This window comes from Haplochromis burtoni, unplaced genomic scaffold (genome assembly GCF_018398535.1).
Source record: "Haplochromis burtoni strain Fernald_Lab_line unplaced genomic scaffold, NCSU_Asbu1 Contig_461, whole genome shotgun sequence".
Lineage (NCBI taxonomy): Eukaryota > Metazoa > Chordata > Actinopteri > Cichliformes > Cichlidae > Haplochromis > Haplochromis burtoni.
Genome location: NW_024582822.1, coordinates 408,757 through 429,820, shown reverse-complemented (window position 1 = coordinate 429,820; position 21,064 = coordinate 408,757). Strand labels below are relative to the sequence as shown.

Here is a 21,064-nt window from a genome sequence, read left to right as displayed (position 1 = left end):
GAGATCAACAGTTGACAGAAGCTTTTGAGTTTAAAGCACTGAGGAGACAGTTTTCACATAATGGGCAAAAGAACTAACAGCAGGCTTTGAAAATCCTCAGATAAATAAAGATACAAATGATACTTAAGCCATTTTGTATCAAGCTGCAAGTATGGTTTTTAATTTTGCAGAGTTGGAAATTTTTAACATGGGTGTCTATAGGGACCGACCTCCCTCTGAAACCAGCTTCAAGCGGCACTTATGGATCTGCAGTTTTTGATACTTCCTCGCTGGCCTCATTTGCCATCTACACAGGTTGTCACTTGGGGAGCATTTTCAAACGTTTTCCATCCACTCACAAATCGAAACGAGGCCCCAAACTTGTTCAGCCTTTAGTTTACAAAAGTTCAAACAGCAGAAAAGATACTTTTCTATGCAATTGTCACTTTTATCAGTTATTTTTCAGCTTCATTTGGATAATACATTTCAATTGTGTTAGCAAACAAAAGAGCAGCTATAGCAAACATGGGAGTGTAAGACTAAGGATGTCCTTATTGGGGTAACTCGGAAAGTTACATTCAGATTAAAAGGTTTTCACTGACATGCTTAATTTCTATTTTATGTCTGTTTATCTTTCTTTTAATTTAAAAACGTCTGAAAACTCTCACAGCCGTGGTATCTGCCGACTGTTCCTGGGAAACAGACTCTTTCTGTATCTTCATAGCTGTTCTTTGCTGAAAATAGTAACAATTTCCTTGTATCTAGTCTTCACATCAGCTGACTGTGTACCTGTATTGTCTGAATCCTGAAGGTATTCACTCCACATCACCATTTTCACATGTTGTTGTGTTACAGCCTTATTCCAAAACATTAAATGAATTTTTCACCTCAAAATTCTGCAGAATACTAAATGAAGAAAAGTTTGCTTCACATTCTTACAAATGTATTAGTATTTGTACAGAATGTTACATGTGTTTACAGGCTTTGCTCAGTGGCACAATGATTAGCACTGTTGCCTCACAACAAGAAGGTCCTGAGTTCAGTTCCACTCCGTGGGTGGTCCTTCTTGTGTGGAGTTTGCATGTTCTCCCTGTGTTTGCGTGGGTTCTCTCCGGGTTCTCTCCGGGTACTCCGGCTTCCTCCGGCTAACGATTTATAAAAGCCTTGATAGAAATATGGTTTTCTAAACCCCATGCCCCCCTTTAGATTCATCACTGTGATAGAAGGTGGAAGGCTACCTTCAGTTAGCTGCCTGATTTAAAAATCATGTCAAACTAAGTTAACAGCTCATCTGTAGATTTTAATATAAATTCAGTAACTTTACTACAAAGCATCCATCCTGAGCTCTTCTTCTGTGCTTTTCACAGTGTGTGTGTGTGTGTGTGTGTGTGTGTGTGTGTGTGTGTGTGTGTGTGTGTGATCAGGTTGGTTGGTTGTGGTCAATACTACTGGAAGTCTAACTAGTAACAGAAGTAATAACTCAGGTGAATATAAAGACAATACAACTAAAAATCAGTCAGTGGGGGTCACTTTGGCTGTGACAATGAGTTAGCCCCCAGTTAGCCATAATGTTCGGGGTCTGTAAAGCACTTTATAAATGAGGACTGTGTGGAGGAGCCTGTATGAGTCAGGTGGTCCACCTGACTCATACAACCTGATTGTCCGTGTCTGGCCGAGTGTACTCAGCAGTGCAATCAGCTGAAATTTGTGTCATTTTTTTCTGTTCATTTCATAACAGGATCCAGAGTCCACATTGTTATCAACATTCACCCTGCAGAGGAAGAGCATCAGGACCAAGCCGGGTATCTTGGGTCTTGGTTTTGGAGAAATGTCCTCCCTTTCTTTCATCACAGCTGTCCCATGGCAGACGTTCTGTTGACTCACTGAGAGACACATCAGTTCAGAAACCCCAGAAAGACTGAAACTCATTGAAGGAGTCACAGTCTTTAGTAATAACTCCCTCAGTCCTGTAGAAACGTATATAATTATGTCCACAGTTGGTTTTAGCACATTGGGCTTTGCTATTTTAATCCGGTTTCTTTTATTGTGTGGACAGCAGCTGCGTTAGTAACAAACTGAGATATTAGAAACTACAGGCAGTCAGTGAGTGAAGAATACTGTGAGAACATCTTCATTCCTCAATGATTCATCTTCAGTTAAAAGTTTGCTAATGAGGAGATATTGAGTGCAAGAATTTTTGTAATTTGGTGTTACTGTCCTTACGGTCGTCAGGAGAGACAGAAACATGCTGCTGTCTGCACATATTCAACAATCAGCTCTGCACAGGAGCTGAAGGAGAGCCCAGTCTGTTGTTTGACGATCTTAACACCCACTTTGCTGTGGAGGAGCAGTACCTCTGATCTGAGCCCCTCCCAGCCTCCTTGCTCGATCTGTATGGCCTTACCACGTATATTTGTGATCGTTCACTCAGTGTCCACAGGTAAGACCAGAAACACAGTCTGACTGGTAAACATTTTCACTTTTCATATCCAGCTCATTTCATCATAGCAGACTGCAGACACTGTACCCCCTCAAAAAAAGGAACTCTGCGTGATGTGTGCTACAAAGGACATCATGTGGTAGTCCTTCTCCTTCTCTCAGCTGCTCCCTTTAGGGGACACCATAGGGCAGGGGTCTCAAACCCGCGGCCCGGGGACCAGTTGCAGCCCACGTCACTCCTACTTGCAGCCTGTATATTGACGTGAAGAAATGCAATTTGGCCAGTGAAGTGACTTTTTTTGTTAGGGAGGATTTGTTTGTTGTTGAGTGCAATGTTAAAATAAGTTCTTTAAAAAATGATTTCATATGAAGGCAGCGTGAGCAGAGAGCACAAACATGCTGAGGGATTGGCTGTGTTAGTTCAGTGAGAGAGTCAAAATCACACTATTTGATTTTGTTAAATCCGAACACAATGATGGCAGAAGTGCTGCCACGTGTGTGGCCACACAGAGCACCAATGTGTTTATTTGGTAGTTCAATGAAAGGCTTCGGTTAGTTACAAGTGAGAAAAAAGCGTGTTCACATTGGCAGCTTTGTCTTGTTAAACAATATTTGAAATTTTAAAAAACACACAAAATGCTACATTTTTGGAGATATTTGTGGGAGTTTTCTTGCTTGTTTTTTCATATGAAAACAAGTTTGAGACCCTGCCATCTGCCTGTTTCATCCTTTTTTGTGACTACCAGCCCTCTGCATGTGCTCCTTAACTACATCCATGAACCTCCTCTGAGGTCTTTTCCCGCCTTCCTACCTGGCATCGCTGTCATTCTTTGTTCACTCCATCCACTCTGCCTTCTCTGCACATGTCTGAACCATTTCAACCATAACTCTCTAATATTGCCTCCAAATCACTCAACCTGAGCTAATGTTCTCATTTGTAGCCCACTCTGGTCACTCCGAGTGAAAATCTTCCAATCCACCACTTCCAGCTCTGCCTCCTACTTTTTTGTTGCTTAGTTGGTTGGTTGTTAGCGCCACCATCTACAATCCAGCATCTTGTAGACCTGCTAACCAGTCATAAATCACCCCTGACACTCAGTTCCACTCTGCCTGCACTCTCTTCTTCACCTCTCTTGGCCTCTGTCAGTTGTTTTGAATGGTTGACCCCAGGTCTGGTTTCACTAGCTGTACTTGCAGCTTTGCTGTTGCACCTCTCTCCCTCTCATTCACACACATTTATTCAGTCTTGTGCTTCTTAAGGACTTTTTCTTTGCCCCTGTCTCTGTGTGTCGCCCTCTTTCTGCGGTATGTATGTATCAAATAAAAGAAACATCCACCTGGGTTATTTTCCATGCCTCACCCCCTTTACTAACACTTTGAATAACAGAAGCTTTTGGCTCCGCCTTCGCTACAGTCGCAGAGGGCTTATAAACCAGGCTCAGGCTGAGCACAGCTTCACCCACGCAGCGGACACTAATTCTTTTGCGGGCTCACTGAGGCTACACACAGGACCGAGTCATGGAAAAAGATGGAAGACCCATCTGGGACAGCCCCATTCAATTTGTGCTGGCGTGTGTATCATATGCAGTCGGACTGGGAAACGTGTGGCGGTTTCCATACCTCTGTCAATTACACGGCGGAGGTAAGTCCGTGTGACCCTCTTTCACTAAGTCATGAGCAGCACTTTCTTGTGCCTTTAAGTACGAGGGAGGTTACCAGGTTTATGATCATGTTTGATGCGCACAGAGTGTATTTGATTTGAAATGAAAAATCTCAACACACTCTCTCTGTCTTCAAAGATTCAGTGGAAAGCAGTGATGTTGTACATAACGGATTTTACTCACCTCAGCTGGTAAACGAGTTACTACAGCCATGTGTCATGTAAACGTCCGTTTATAATTTCTCAATACCACTGACTGAATTGTAAGTAAGTAACTTAATATTCTTTAATTGGTGTGAAGAGTTGTTAATTAAGACTTTATCAAAGGGGGCGGGGCGTTCTCGTGGTAAATTTCCTATGGAATCCTTACCTGACTATTGTCAGCTGTCTCGCTGCTGAAAACAATAATAAAAGTAGATGACGGTCATTAAGCGTTCGGAGCGAAAAGCAAATAATAATAATCAGAAGCGGTTTCGAAGTAGGCTTCTTTAAACAGACTCCGTTTAAGTGTGAGAGTGCGCAATTTAAAGACGAACTAAAATAAACGCAGCGCAAGCATTCAGACATTTAAAGAAGAAAAAATGTTTTCGGCTCTTCCCTGGAAATGTTTCCAACCTATGGCACTTTGTGCCGGGGTGTTTGTCCCGATGTTTCTCTCTGACTGCCAGAATCTGACTCTGTGCGTCACCCTTCATTTACTGTGCGGATGTGGAATTTTTCAGCGTCCTACTACGTATGACAGTACTGTGCTAGTGACCGACACCATAACACTTTTTGTCTTGACAACAAATCACCTTTGTGAGTGTAATTAGAAACTCGGCACACTGTGCGTTGCAGAAGGAACAACGTGAAAAGATGTTTCACACATACAAGGTTGACCATAGCCAAGCACAGATAGATGGTCTTCTGCCAAGTAGGGAGACTGGTGCCAGTTGGGTCAGGGGTTTGTTGGCACACTGTAATTCTCCAGATTGCTCAGAAGGGTACCACCATAAAAATTTTAGTTAGAAATGCTTGTCCTCAGCCACTTACGCAAAACACCTGAAGGTCACAAGAGTATCAGGTGAGGACACAGACAGGGGAAAAGAGTGGAAACCAAGTTTATAGCAAAATGCATTGATTTTATTTGGGGTCATTTCTGACCCCACCTGTGGAAGAGTGTAGGTAGGTATTGGTAGATTGTGCATCCAAGGGTTAATATGGCTCCTATCAGCTTAGAAAGTGTGCTTCTGGTTTACACTCATGGGATTCTTAAAATGCTATGGTTGTATATTTTTTTTATAATTATTTATAATTGTGGTGATGTTTATATAGCAAATTTGTCCACTGTATAACATCTGTACTGTATTCACCCTTCATGCTTTCAGGGGGGTTCTTAATCCCGTATCTCATCATGTTGCTTTTGGAGGGGTTGCCCTTATTCTACATGGAGCTCGCCATTGGTCAGAAGATGCGTTTAGGTAGCATCGGGGCATGGACTTCGATAAGCCCGTATTTGGGAGGATTGGGTAAGTGCTTGATTAAAATGAAGTCACAATGCATTTACCGCACACTTTTAGCTACACTTTTGGAAAAGTAGAGGTGTTATAAAGGAGTACCAAAGGAGAGCCTTTCTGGTGACAAAACAGTAAGCAGTTTGAATGTTGCATTAGAAGAAGCTAAAAAGGAGTCTGTGCAAAGGAGCTACAGACAGAACTTTGTAGAGTGCTGTGAATGAAAAACACCTGGGCTTTGTTTAAGTTTTAATCTTTCAAATGAACAGTTTAATTTTATGTAGACAATTTGATTTCATTTTATGTATATAGCGCCAAATTACAATAACAGTTGCCTCGAGGCGCTTTATATGCAGGTACCCTACAATAGTACAGCAGGTATAAGTAACAAGTGTCAATGTGAGATTGGTGATTTTATTTGCTGTTCTTCTGTTTTAGGGCTTGCTAGCGTTGTGACATCCGTGTATCTCTGTCTCTATTACAACGTCATCAATGCATGGAGTTTCTGGTACCTCTTTCATTCATTTCAAGTGAGCTGCTAATTTTCAAACTACTGCAGTTTTTTCAAACACATGCTACATTGTTGTAGCTCATTTGGATGTAACACATCTCTGCTGCTCTTCATGTTTATATCAATTGCAGTCAGTCCTGCCCTGGGCAGTATGCCCCATAAATTCAAACCGAACGGGACCTACAGAGGAGTGTGAGGTGGCTACACCCACCCAATATTTCTTCTACAGGGAAACACTGAACATCTCTTCTTCTATTGAAGAGAATGGAGGCATTCATACAGGACAGGCACTGTGTCTCGTGCTTGCCTGGGCAATAACCTACCTGTTCATTGTGCGAGGAGTAAAGTCAACAGGAAAGGTAAGGAGACTCACGAGTTTCTGTGATACATATCAGAAGTGGATATGAGCACAACAATCGCCATCATGAAAATGCCACTTCATAAATTTTGATGCCAAGTAACATATCCCGAAATGCATTGTCACATAATTAAATGGTAAACAAACCAGTTCTTATATACCGCTTTTCAACTCTGCCTGAGCACTCACAGTGCTTTATACAGTATAACAAGTTAACAGTATAAATCTTAGGCTGCAGACCCACAGAATGACAGAATTCCCAATCCTAATGAGGACATATATCTTTTTTTTTAAAGTCATATCAACACAAAAACAAGGAGCACAAAGCTGAAAACCACTCAAGGCAGTCTTACATATTTGTTTAATATGTGCGTTGAAGGACATGTCCTGGTCAAAAATGACTCCAAGGTTCCTCACAGCGTTACTGGAGGCCAAGGTAATGCCATCCAGAGTAAGAATCTGCTTAGATACCATATTTCTAGGCTTTTCAGGGCCGAGTACAATAACCTCAGTTTGATCTGAATTAAGAAGCAGAAAGTTAGCGGCCATCCAGGTCTTTATGTCTTTAAGACATTCCTGCAGTTTAACTAATTGGTGTGTGTCATCTGGCTTCATGCACAGATAGAGCTGGGTGTCATCAGCATAGCAGTGTAAATGTATGCTATGTCTTCTAATGATGCTGCCTAAGGGAAGCATGTATAATGTAAACAGAATTGGTCCTAGCACTGAACCCTGTGGAACTCCATAATTAACCTCAGTGTGTGAAGAGGACTCTCCATTTACAGTAACATTAGATGAGTCCACTGTCAGAGGCCATAAGATCATTTGTAACCTTCACTAAAGCTGTTTCTGTGCTGTGATGAGCTCTGAAACCTGACTGAAACTCTTCAAATAAACCATTTGTCTTTTAAAATCACTCTTTCAAGATTTTTTTGAGATAAAAGGAAGGTTGGAGATTGGCCTATAATTGGCTAAGACTGATGGGTCAATGATGGATTTTTAAGTAACCGTAACAGTTAACTGTTTTAAGTTAGTATAAAAAGTGGCTGTACAGAATGTTCCATCTGTGAGATGGTTATGAGTAATTAGTTCTCTCAGTTCACTGTACTTAATATGAATCTAGCACAGTTCTTTGCGGTGTGGTGGAAGTGGAGATGTTCCTAGATATGGACCAACAGCAGCAACTGTGTGATGTTATGTCAATATCCCCCAAAATCTCTGAGCAATATTAACAAGCCTTCTATACCACACAGCATATGGGCTATACCCCATTAGTAGCAATGTGTACCTATTGGAGGATTTGGTGAATGTAATTTACAAATATTTTCTAAACCAGCAGACCCTAGTGCCTAACTAAAACATACTGTAACACAAAGTTACCAAGTTATGATAAAATTCATAAACATTCCATCATCACACTTACACATTTGAACTTTTCTATGATTGTGCTGGTTGGCTTCTACAGGTGGTGTACTTCACAGCTACATTTCCTTATCTGGTCCTGTTTATCTACTTGATTCGGGGTGTGACTCTTCATGGTGCCATCAATGGCCTCAAATACATGTTCACACCCAAGGTAAGAGTGTCTAGGAAATGTGCTACGCAGATAAGGCTCTTCAGGTTTCATACTTAGAGTGGTTTATCTTTTATGTGTATGTACATTTGTCTGCTTTTAGATGGCTGAACTTGCCAATCCTAGAGCGTGGATCAATGCAGCCACTCAGATCTTTTTCTCCCTCGGTTTGGGTTTTGGCTCACTAATAGCCTTTGCTAGCTACAACCAGCACAACAACAACTTTCAGAACCAGGCCATCGTTGTCTCACTTATCAACAGTGGAACCTCTATCTTTGCCAGCATCGTCACCTTTGCCATCTATGGCTTCAAGGCTACTCTCAACTACGAGAACTGCCTGGACAGGTATGTATGTTTTGTGCTAATGCAGGGTTCCCGCTACACATGCAAGCATGCCTGTAAATTTACAGGTGTGTCCCTATAGGCGTGATATATTATACGGTTCAACAAGTTATTACAAATCCAGGCATGTGTACTTCAATTTCCAAAATTCAGAATATCACACATGCTTTGTAACATGCTGTTATACTAGCTCATTTTTAAAGAGGCTCTTTGTGGCCTCAAATCCAACTGAGTAACATAAAAAATACCACAAACTTTATCTTTGAACCAGTATTTTATATGTCAAAACAGCCAAATTTGCATGTTGTGATATGATGTTACAATTATAAGATCAGGATTGTAACAGTGTAAAACACTGGCATGGAAAATGACTTGTAAATGACTTCTGGTTAAAAATACAAGCTGCAAATGACAATATTTAAGGCAGAGTGAGTAAACTATTGGCCTTAATTGGCATCAAAATATCTTGAATAAATCTTTTTTCTCATCTTAGAGAAAATAAGACATGGGGATTTTTTTCTGTTATGATATTTGTGAAAATAACGTGTGTCAGCTATTATTTTTAAACCATTCACCAAGCTAATCCCATATCAATACTATCCACATCAGCACAGTAGGGTCAGCAACATTTATGTCTTGTGCAGGAAAAGTTTTAAATTCAGCGTAATTCAGCATTCCCGGACCATGAAACTGCAAACGCATTTGTATGGAGGTCAAACAAGGCAGTCTACATCAGCTTTTTGGACTAGCCGTGCACATTACATTAGCTTGTTGGAGATAATACCAAGGACGAGTTTGTTTTAAGGTTATAAAAAAAATCAAAACAGCTGGTGCCCCAAACCCGGAAGCATTTGAGGTTTTAGTTTTGTTTTTCTTGGGTTTTCTTTTCATTCAGAGTGGTTTTAAATACGTCATAGAAGTCTTAAATCTGACTAACTTTGATGAAAGAAATGAAATAAAACAAAACAAAACGAACAGTATAAGTGAGCGTAGAGACATATAAATCTGTTTGGTTTGTTGTTTCACTTGGACCCTAGACTACAGTTTAAACATAGCTCTGGCCTGTGGGCATAAAATCAAAGCTAACAGTAACATTAGCCACATTAGCCATTAGCCAAACACAATGGATTTTCCTATTGTTGTGGGGACATTGCATCAAAATAAAAGTAATCCACTGGGTCTTCAGTTCCTCAGATGCCGGGAGTGCGTGAAGACGTCTGTGTTTGCGCTCGCAGCCAACAACTGAACATTTGGTGAGTTTTGTTTGTCGCTGAGACATTTTAGTGTTAGTTAGCTAAAGCGACTCTAGCAAGAAGTTAATAGCAGTCGGTGATGCAGCTGCTCAAGGATGGAGAGTAGGTCCTGGTTGGCCATGCTAGGGCAATGTCTGAGACCAGTGGCTGCAAAGTTGTGAGATCACAAGCTTACGGAAGTGCAACAAGGGCTCCAAATGAACAGTGTTTATTACTGTCATCTAAACATCTTCATGCAAGTGCTTCTACAATGACATGTATTAGTGCTTTTACATTGAAACCATTTTTAAAAAGTCTTCTTTAGGATCAAGGTGAGGTGGTACAAACACATCAATCATTCAACCAGGACGCTCGAGTAATGCCTGGACCAGTTGTTTGGGACCATTGTAAAACTGCGGTTTAGTCATTGTTTGGTTAGGTTGATGAACCGAAACTACTTGGTTATGTTTAGAGGTTTAGAGGTTAGCATAAGGCTTGGAGAACAAAAACTACCCGGTGAGGATGAGGAAAGAGTATGGTTTTGATTCTGTTACATTATTAACAAAGTTACAGACAAGCTCAACAAAACTTATCTGAAAATGACGACACCAGTGTACATTTTGCACTTCTCCAATAAAGATTACATTGAAATTAAGCTGTATGTTGTGATAACAGCTGACACCATGTTCATCGAGAGAATAGTCTGTCACTGTATTCTGAAAACAGGCTGTGTGCATTTCTCTGTCAGTTGAGTAATTTGGTACTTTAACAACATAGCATGTTGCTTTGCTTTATCATTGAAAAGAAAAACCCAGAAATGTTCTTTCTTTTGCACAATAGGACTTTGGACCTAGAATCTGGTATACAGAACATGTGTCCAGTGTTAGATCACTTAATAACAAGACATAACAACTCTGAACAAATATCTGTGGTGTGGTGTGGTGGAGGGTTGGGTGGATGGGGGGGATTGGAGTTGATAGTAGTTGGGGGTTAGTGGTGGGGGGCTGGTATGTGGTAGGGGTCAAAGCACCATCCACATGAATGCCAAAACCCAACAGAACATTGTTTTTCATTAACATAAGTGTCATTCACTACACCTGCCAGTGGTTGGCAGCAAAACATGAAGTGAATAAATGCAATGATTTTACAAAAGTAATACAAAAAAGTAAGAATGAAATGGTTGGTTTTTGCAGTTGAAACAACTAAGAACAAAAACAGTTAAAACGGTCTCTCATCTGCCGCAAAAACATAAGTGGACTGTAAACTTAGTTCAGTATCACATCAGTTCCCAGTCTAATAAAGGAAACACTTGTGAAATACGTCTAAGTTCAACAGGTTGCAAAATGGCCTGTGCAATCATTGTTGAAGGTCAGGGTTAATTTGTGCTCCTTTTTCTTTGTTTTCAGAATGCGCCTTCTGCTGCTAAATACCTTTGATCTAGCAGAAGACGCCATCAGCATGGACAGCGTTCTCGAGTGGACTGAGAAGCTGAACACAACATATCCAGAGCAGTTTGCCAAAATTGCTGACAAAGTAAGAGAGGGAGAGTGCAACCTGGAAAAGGAACTAGACACAGTGAGTTACACTCATCTACATACAGTAACCACACGGGAAACACTACTCAGTTATAAAATAATGGAAAGTTGGAAGTTACTTAAATCGGGAAGAAAAAGAGAAACGATAAATGATCAACGTTTGTGACCCAGAGTCTGATCGTACAGTCAGGTCCATACGTTTCTGGACCATGACACAATTTCTGTCATTTGGCCTCTGTACACTACCCCAGTATATTTTAAATAAAACAGTGACGATGTGATTGACATGCACATACCACTGCAATTTAAAAAAGCTTAAGATCATGAGCTGTTCCTTTTGTCTGTCCAAGAACAGTGCACGCTATTTAGATGTTTTCTGACAATCTAATCTGCCCTTTCTGTTTTGAGGGTAACCACTACCGTATTTTCCACACTATAAGGTGCACGTAAAATCCTTTAATCTTCTCAAAAATCGACAGTGCGCCTTATGTATGAATTCTGGTTGTGCTCACTGACCTCGAACCGATTTTATGTGGTACATGGTGCTCAGAAATCTGTCAAAAATGTTTAAGTCCGACTTCGGTAAGCTATGAAGCCACACCGCCTGATGGATTGTTGGAGCATTACGACTACCGTAGTCAGGAGCCTCACGGAGTAATCTGGGTCCTAAACTCCGTCTTTTCAGGTCCCAAAGTCAAATGACCACTGCAGCATCACTGAGAGTTAAAAACTGTCTAAATTCTTTCATCTTTAATAAAATGATCAGTGTTGCTGCTTTACCAGGTGTAACAATTAAGTTTAACATCCAGGCATCCATGAAAACAGGATTTATTAAAAGGATGAACACTAAATTTTTCCACTCGATAAAAGTTAACGTGAGGGTTCCTGATGGTTAGAGACAAATACAATCGCATGGCAGGATGCTGTAAACAGACCAAACTTCAGTCAGGAGAACAACTGAGATAATCCATCCACAATACGAGGTTAGTCATTAATATACTGCAACAACATGGGAATAGAGCAGCTGCCAGAGAATTCAACATTAATGAATGTACAGAAGTGGAGGAAGCAAGAAGAATGAGTTTAATAAAGTTTGACTTATCTGACTGTTTTGTTTACCTCAATGCACTTTATAATCCGGTGCACCTTATGGTTGAAAAATACGGTAGTTTGCACTTTCCTATAAAGCCTCTGTACATGCATTGATAAAGGTAACCAGGTGTACCAGACTGCTGATTTGACCACTCCTAAGTTTTTGCCGTCTCTCTTACAGTTTTATTTTAGTTCTTCATCTTAATGATCTCCTCCTTCACTTTGGAGTTCAAATTAAATCAAATACAATTTGTTGTTGCGAGGTACTAACTAAACTACAAAAACACTACGCACCCTCTAGTGTCCAGATGTGGAATAGCATTTTAATACCTGAAACTGCCACAGTCCACCAAGAACGTTTAAATGACAGGTTAACAAATACAAACATAAACAAACAAACGAAAAACTTTAAGTTTGGCAGCTTTCTCTGTTTGTTTTCAATGCCACGTTTTAACAGATAGCTATTTTCAGCTCTTTACATGGACACTAGGGAGAAATGCAAAAATAGAGCACACAGCATGAGGGGATGTATGACAGCGATGTGACACTGGAGACTTAAAGACACGACATAATTAGGGAGATGGAACACACCAGGGAACACAGAGGAAGTAAAACTGAACAAAGAGACAGACATAAGTACAAATAAGGACATAGGGACAAATAAGATGGGAAGTAACACACACTGAGACCCAGACTAAGACATGAACTAGACACTGGGACTAGGGATAAGCAGATACATGACAGACTGGAGAGACAAAGGATGAAACAAGACAAGAGAGGAAACAGACAGGTAGACAGAACGCAGACCAGACAGAGACATGACTGAGCTGAGGGACAGACACAGAGACATGAAATAGATGGGTAAATAAACACGGAGACGAGACTGACTTTCACAGGAGAGGCTGAGAAGAGAAAAACAGAGGCGAGACAAAGACACAGAAGGAACCTAATAATATCAAACAAGAGACCATGAAAGACCGATAAACCCAGAGACACTAAAATGACTCAACTCAAGACTAAACCATACGAAGTTTGAACTTCAATCATCTTCTGAATGTAAAGGAAAGAATCATGAATCCAAAGTAAAACTCTAAACACTGTGTCAAAGAGCCAGGACAGAAGCTGCCTGCAGGGCTGAACACGTGTGGGGTTAGTTTGAGTCTGCTGTTCATGCCAGTGGCACGACCACACTGACAGATCCTGGTTGGAAGTTTGAATGCCATCCAGCAGCAGTGTTTGACCAAGCTGATCAAAAGAATAATCACTTATAATAATAATAATAAAATAATAACATGCTCCTCAGGCCCCTGTTTGTTAACTGTCAGTATGTGTTGTTTCTTTAATCATCCGTCCATCCAACCAACAACACCAAACAACTCAATTTGACTGCTTAAACCACAAATGTGTTATTGTAGACTTGGTCTCTCTGTGGTATTATATCACTTCCTGTTCCTGTTACAACACACAGTGGTTTTTTGTGTATTTTTCTGTGTAGCCCATTTAATTAAAAACCTGTAGCTAATGACTAAACATACCACTGCTGCTGCCTGTCTGTACAACCCGATATCAAACACCCCGATCCACAGTGCCCATTTCACACTTTGCCTCCAAAACGTAAAATCTACACGTTGCATTAAGTTGAAATAAGCTGCAGGACCAGCAGAGGGAAATATCTGATTTCAAGCCAACATGAAAATAATAACAGGAAAGCGTTTAAACAGACAATATTAACACATTCGCATGTATATCCATATTAGCCGCTTAATCGGGACGATGCTGGGAGCCTGGGATGTACTTTGTACGTTACGATTTTGTGGCTTTAAATATATTTTCTCCCCCTGCTGGTAATCCAATTTCTGCATGCAGTAATGCAACTCATGCATGTTTGTCTCTCTCACGTTTTAGAGAGGCAAAGTGCGAAGTGGGCACGGTGGGCCGGCGTGTCTATTACACATTTTGCTATAATACTGGGTTGGTACTTTGCATATTTACACTCCACCCTGGCTGAATTGTAAAATATTATTACTTATTTAGGTTAAAAATCTTTACTATATTACCAAAAATTTTAGAAGCACCTCAGTACACTGTATTTTTGGAAAACTGTGCATAATATTTCTGCAGGAAACATGTTCCCCATCAGTATGATATATGATACAGTACATCGTCTCCATGTTCACAGACATGAAGCCTCTTTACTGTAATTATAATTATTGAGATAAGGTTGTGGCATGTGCATCCACTTATAGGTATTTTATAAGAATGAATGATCTCTGTGAAGCGTGTCTGTATGAATAATACTTCATAAAGAGACATTTTGAAGTCATTTTATTTGACATGTAAAACACTGACACTAAATTCAGTTTCTATTTCAACTATAAACTCCCGTTATTTTTGTTTCAGGCAGTAGAGGGGACAGGCCTGGCCTTCATAGTGTACAGTGAGGCCATTAAGAACATGCCTTTGCCCCAGCTGTGGTCTGTACTGTACTTCTTCATGCTCCTGCTGTTAGGAATGGGCAGCATGTTGGGAAACGTTACAGCCATCATCACCCCGTTACGTGATTTCAAGATTATGTCCCGCATGAGCAACGAGTTGTTCAGTGGTAAGATCCGTACTGATGTTGGTGGAGAAGGTCTTCGTACTTTCTGCTGCTATGTATTCTCACTGAACCGTTGCCACACTTTTCCTGTCTGTCTGGTTGGGTTACAAACACACTGACGGTGGTAAAGATCAGCATTTATGTTTATTGCAGCTATAAAACTAGTTTTCAGCTGAGTGCACAAAGTTAAATAGAATTCAAAGTAGTAACTTGTGATGCTCCTACTTCCTACGACAGGCCGTGCAGATATTATCAAAGTGATTCTTTATGGTCCTACCATTGTGAGAAGGCAGATGTCTGGGAATGCCAGGAGCTTTACGCTGTGTGAGAATTTGGCTTTTAGAGCTTTGAGTGTTCAGAACAGAAAGGCTTTATAATAGTTGGTGTGTGAAGCAGGCAGGATTGGACCCAAGCACAGACACACAGCTTCATTGCTGGGTGCCAGAAATACTAAACTAAACTAAACTGGAACACAGGAACCTAAACTAAACACAGGGAGTAGCACACAGCTCAGAGGACGGTGGGAGGCGCAGACATAAATATGCACACGAGGGAACAAACCACAGGAGGGAACACAGCTGAACATGATCTAACTAAGGAGACAGGGGTATACAGAGCATTTATGCATTTACAGCACACATTTAGCTGCAATAACCAAACGCGACCTTCATAATTGGTAACAGGCACAAAGGTTATCCAGCTGACACTCCCCATCGCTGCACATCCTCCCAGATGCTCGGCCAGTAGAATCAGGCCATGATTCGATTCCAGAGTTTTATCATATCCCATGGGCGACCGTGGCTCAGGGGGTTGGGAAGCGCATCAGTAACCGGAAGGTTGCCAGTTCGATCACCGGGCTCGCTGTCCTGGTCATTGTGTCCTTGGGCAAGATTCTTCACCCTACCGCCTACTGGTGTTGGCCAGATGGGCCGATGGCGCGATATGGTAGCCTCGCTTTTGTCAGTCTGCCCCAGGGCAGCTGTGGCTACACCTGTAGCTGCCTCCAAAATCTATTGGAACCAACATGATCTCCTGTGAAGGCCCTGCTACGTCCCCCAGAATCAGTGTCGGATGGCCCCACACCATAGCTGAGTGCAGCAGAGACACCGCATGCCTCTACCAGCTGTGAATGCACCACTGCGCACTGCCCCATTAACTTAATGAACCCGGGCCAGTCCGTTCCATAGCAGGAGATGCCGAGACACAACAGAAGAAAACAGATTATTGGAGAAGAATGGCGGTGCTGGGACTCTTGGGGCCAAGCTCCTGCCACTGGCTAAACAGTCATGGCAACCTCAAGGCTTGCCTGCCAGTGACTGCAGACCCACTTCACTGTTGCCAGGAGCTCCTCCACGAATCGTTCTGGGAACACCGTGTTCAGCAGCTGAGCCGCTCCTGGTACAGGGCCAGGCTGCAGCCACCTGACCAGAACATGTCCTTCAACGCACATATTAAACAAATATGTAAGACTGCTTTCTTCCATTTGTGCAACATCTCTAAAATTAGAAATATCCTGTCTCAGAGTGACGCTGAAAAACTAGTTCATGCATTTATTACTTCCAGGCTGGACGACTGTAATTCATTATTATCAGGAAGTCCTAAAAACTCCCTGAAAAGCCTTCAGCTGATCCAAAATGCTGCAAAAAGAGTCCTGACAGGGACTAGAAAGAGAGAGCAGATTTCTCCTGTTTTGGCTTCCTGTTAAATCCAGAATTCTGAAAAAAATAATTCTGATAAAAAAGTCAGAATTCTGACTTTTTTATCAGAATTCTTGAAAAGAAGTGAAAAAAGGACGTGTCCCCTTTTTTCCCCCAGTGGCCCTAATCCTCCTCCGTATAAAGCAGCTCATTGTGACTGGTGTTGTAATTTGGTGCACCAGTGACTGAGCTTTTCTTGCAGGTTTGGTGTGTGTGTTCTGTCTGCTGCTGGGCCTGGGCTTCACCACCACCTCAGGGAATTACTGGTTTACCATATTCAACGACTACGCAGCCACTTTCTCTTTGCTGTTCATCGTCCTCATTGAGGTCATAGCTGTTAGTTACATCTATGGAATTAAGAGGTATGTGCTGTCATTGTGATTGTGTCCACATTTGTTACTGTAGATTAAAACCTTTTTGTTCTGGCTATAAATAATGTACTACTACTCACTGCTGTAAAATTCAATAATCGATACGAGCATGTTTTCTACTCTCTTTAGGTTTGAAAAAGACATAGAAGACATGCTTGGTCATCGTCCCAACTGGTACTGGAAAATCATGTGGGCAGTAACCAGTCCCTTGCTCCTTATTGGCCTCTTTATATTTTACATCATTAACTACATCCAAGGAGGGACACCCACTTACCAAGCATGGAATAAAGAGCTGGTGAGTTCTGCTTTCAATATTCCCGACGTGTAGACATTTTTACTTTCTCCTCAACAGACAGTATGGATTATCATTATTGAAGGTTTGGGTTAGGTCATGTTTAACAAAGTCTCCTGTGATACCGTGCACTCCAAAAAGGAAATGAGCGGAAAAGTCTGGTGGAAAATGGCAAAAAAGATGGCGTAGTGCACTATTAAATAGGATCGTTTAGATTTAAATGATGCTGTGAATCGACGACTTCCAAATAGCTCAACAAATCAAGAAGCAAAAGTAAAGGAAATGTTTTTTTCATTAGCTCATCCAGCCAAAGGACCAAAGTCCGTCTGCCATCCAACAAGAATCTGTACTCCTCCTACAGTATTGATCTGAAGTTTTAAATTGCACATAATTATCATGTAAGTTTTTTTTACCCAAACTGTGCTCAAGATCAAGCTTTGTTGTTTCATGAGCAACAATGAATCGCTCTCAGGAGCTCCATGAATTCCAGTGTGAAGTATTCCACAGTGAACTGTTTGTGCGATTATAACACAGTGGAAGCGACTGGGAATGGGAGCAGCTTCACCACCAAGTGGCCACATAAAATCACAAAGCGGATGCTGAGGTGCAAAGGCTGCCATCTTTCTGCAAAGTCAATCTCTACAGACCTCCAGATATCCCATAACCTTCAGACTAACTCAAGAACATTGCACAGAGAGATTAATGGAATGAGTTTCCATTTGGGCGATCGTGGCTCAAGAGTTGGGTGTTCGTCTTGTAACCGGAAGGTCATCGGTTCGATCCCTGGGCTCTCTGTCCTGGTCGTTGTGTCCTTGGGCAAGACTCTTCACCTACCGCCTACTGGTGTTGGCCAGAGGGGCCGATGGCGCGATATGGCAGCCTCACTTCTGTCAGTCTGTAGCTGTAGCTACAACTGTAGCTGCCTCCACCAGTGTGTGAATGTGAGAGTGAATGAATAGTGGTATTGTAAAGCGCTTTGAGGGGTCCCGAAAAGCGCTATATAAATGCAATCCATTATTATTGTTATTTCCACGGCCGAGCAGCTGCATCCAAGCGCAGTGCAAAGTGTCTGAAGCAGTGATCTCAAAGCTTGCTGAATGTCTGGCAATCCAATGGACCAGTCTGTTTTGGTGGTTGCTAGGAGAAAGGTACTGTGTAACGTTTGGGTGGGGCAGTTTATGGTGTGGGGTTGTTTCCCAAGAGCTGGGCTCAGCCCCTTAGTTCCTGCAAAATTCCATTAATGCTTCAGCATACCAAGACAGTTTGGACAATTTTATGATCCCAACTTTGTGGCAACAGTTTGGGGATGTTCAATGAAGAACAAGTATCTGTCATTTCATTTATTTACTTATAAAGCACATTTAATAACAAAAAAGAGTTGACCAAAGTGCTGTACAACGTAATAATTAAACAATAACATTAACATCATCAAACAGGTAGGAAGATTTGAATAAAAAATTGGTAACTCTCATGCAGTATAGCAGTGGTTCCCAAACTTCTTTTTGTTAGGCCCTCCTTTGTTTTTCAAGAAAATCTTCAGGCTCTAGAGGGCGTGTAAAGCTGCAAAAGGTCAGACTAATAGTTTGTTGCTTGGCCATTTAGCACTTTATAAGTCAAAAGATTTTAAAATTGAATTCTAAAATGCACCGATGAAGAGAGGCGAGCGCCGCGGGGATATGTTGTCTCCTTACACGGGTCAAGAGGCCGGCTGCAGCGTTGTGTACGAGTAGAAGCCGTGCCAGACTGGACTGACACCAGCGTATAGCTAATTAATCTGGGGCATAAAAGTTACAGCTTGGTCCAAAAATAATTACTTCAGTTTTGTCTCATTAAAGGTAAAAAAATTTGAGACCATCCAGGTTTTACCTTTGTCAAGGCATTTGAATAAAGATTCCATGGGAGTGGTGTTTCTATTATCCGAAGATAAATCTGGATGTCGTAAGAGTGAAAGCAGATATTATGCTTCCTAAAAATTAGGCCTGGGGGAGCATATAGATTGAAAAGGGAATTGGGCCTAATATGAAACCCTGCGGGACACCACAAGTAAATGGAGCTGTGGAGGACGTAAAATCATCAAAGTCCTCTCGGAGAGGTAGGACCTAAACCATTCCAAAGGGATACCTTTGATATCACATTGCTCCAATCGCAAGATCAGATTACTGTGGTCAACGGTATCAATGGCTGCAGTTAAATCTAGAAGCAGGAGCACAGCTGAGTCACCTGAGTCGGTGATTAATAAAATGTTATTAACAATAACAGACTGAAGCAAATCTATCATTCAAGAGTTTGAATTCCACCAAAATCCTAATCAGACAGAATTCTTGTAAGCACGGGGATATTTTGATATAGGGAAGGAAGTTTGATGCCATCCATGTACACAGAGATCAAACTGAAAATTAGCAGTCAAAAAAGTATAATTAAATGAATCAGAAACAGGAAAAACACCCTTCTGACACAATGTTAGTGATGACATTGGATACTACTTTGGCAGAGTTGGCTGGAGTGTAAATGAGTAATCCAGTGTAACAGCAAATTTATTTTTAAACTGCACTGTCATGTTATCTTATTTTATTCTACAATTTTATTTATAACATGTTGTGATTTGGATTACAGAGCCAACAGGTCTGTAGAGACGCCATCAACATGGCCCTACACTTCATCCTGCAGCATCTGGACTCCCCAGGAACCTACGCCAGGATCCTGTTTGTGGACTTCAGCTCTGCCTTCAACACCATCCTTCCAGACCATCTCCGAGCAAGCTTTCCCAGATGAATGTGCCTGATCCCATCTGCCGGTGGATCACTGACTTCCTGACGGACAGGAAGCAGCATGTGAGGCTGGGAAAGAATGTCTCGGACTCCCGGACCATCAGCACCGGCTCCCCTCAGGGCTGTGTTCTTTCTCCTCTGCTCTTCTCCCTGTACACCAACTGCTGCACCTCCACCCACCAGTCTGTCAAGCTAATCAAGTTTGCAGATGACACCACCGTTATTGGACTCATCTCGGACGGGGATGAGTCTGCCTACAGGAGGGAGGTTGAACGTCTGGTGTCCTGGTGCAGCCACAACAACCTGGTGCTGAATGCCCAGAAGACAGTGGAGATTATTGTGGACTTCAGGAAGCACACAGCCCCACTCCCCCCCATCATCCTGACTGACACCCCCATCACCTCTGTGGACTCTTCCGCTTCCTGGGTACCACCATCACCCAGGACCTGAAGTGGGAGCCCACCATCACCTCCGTCATCAAGAAAGCCCAGCAGAGGATGTACTTCCTGAGGCAGCTGAAGAAATTCAACCTGCCAACACGGACGATGATGCAGTTCTACACTGCAATCATCGAGTCCATCCTCACCTCCTCCATCACCGTGTGGTACGCTGGAGCCACTATCAGGGACAAACAGAGACTGCAGCGTGTTGTGCGCTCTGCTGAGAAGGTGATTGGCTGCAGACTCCCATCTCTGCAGGACCTGTACACCTCCAGGACACTGCGGCGTGCAGCTCGGATCTCAGCTGACCCTTCTCACCCTGGACACAGTCTGTTTGACCTGCTCCCCTCAGGCAGGAGGCTCCGGTCCATTCGCACCAGAACCTCTCGCCATAAGAACAGTTTCTTCCCCTCTGCTGTTGGACACATGAACAATAACCGTATGACTGTTCCCACCACTAACACATGACCCTACGCTGTGTCACTGCATCATTCCATGTTTGGCACTGATCACCACCTGCACTCATGAATATCTTTCTACGTAGCACTTTTAATTCTTATCCCTACTTTTATTTTTTCATGTCTATTTAAGTGCTATTTATGACAGTATGTTTGCACTGAAGCACCGCAGCAATTTCCTAATGTTGTAAACCTGCTCAACATTTGGCAATAAACCCTTTCTGA

At 42.0% G+C, this 21,064-nt stretch overlaps 1 protein-coding gene across 2 annotated transcripts in view; it reads left to right on the top strand.

Annotated features, from left to right (window-relative positions):
- Positions 1-1,521: 1,521 nt before the first annotated feature.
- The window catches only part of LOC102312086 (sodium- and chloride-dependent transporter XTRP3A), a 22,307-nt gene continuing 2,764 nt past the window's right edge, over positions 1,522-21,064 (top strand). The window contains exons 1-10 of one of the 2 annotated variants that reach the window (XM_005946326.2): positions 1,522-4,060; positions 5,446-5,586; positions 6,010-6,101; positions 6,214-6,441; positions 7,906-8,016; positions 8,117-8,358; positions 10,994-11,162; positions 14,615-14,816; positions 16,713-16,872; positions 17,011-17,176. In XM_005946326.2, the coding sequence (XP_005946388.1) occupies positions 3,937-4,060; positions 5,446-5,586; positions 6,010-6,101; positions 6,214-6,441; positions 7,906-8,016; positions 8,117-8,358; positions 10,994-11,162; positions 14,615-14,816; positions 16,713-16,872; positions 17,011-17,176 (1,635 nt within the window). In that variant the 5' untranslated portion in view covers positions 1,522-3,936. Of the gene's footprint in view, positions 4,061-4,217; positions 5,587-6,009; positions 6,102-6,213; positions 6,442-7,905; positions 8,017-8,116; positions 8,359-10,993; positions 11,163-14,614; positions 14,817-16,712; positions 16,873-17,010; positions 17,177-21,064 lie in introns of both variants that reach the window. The other variant, XM_042213629.1, reaches the window with a different exon arrangement.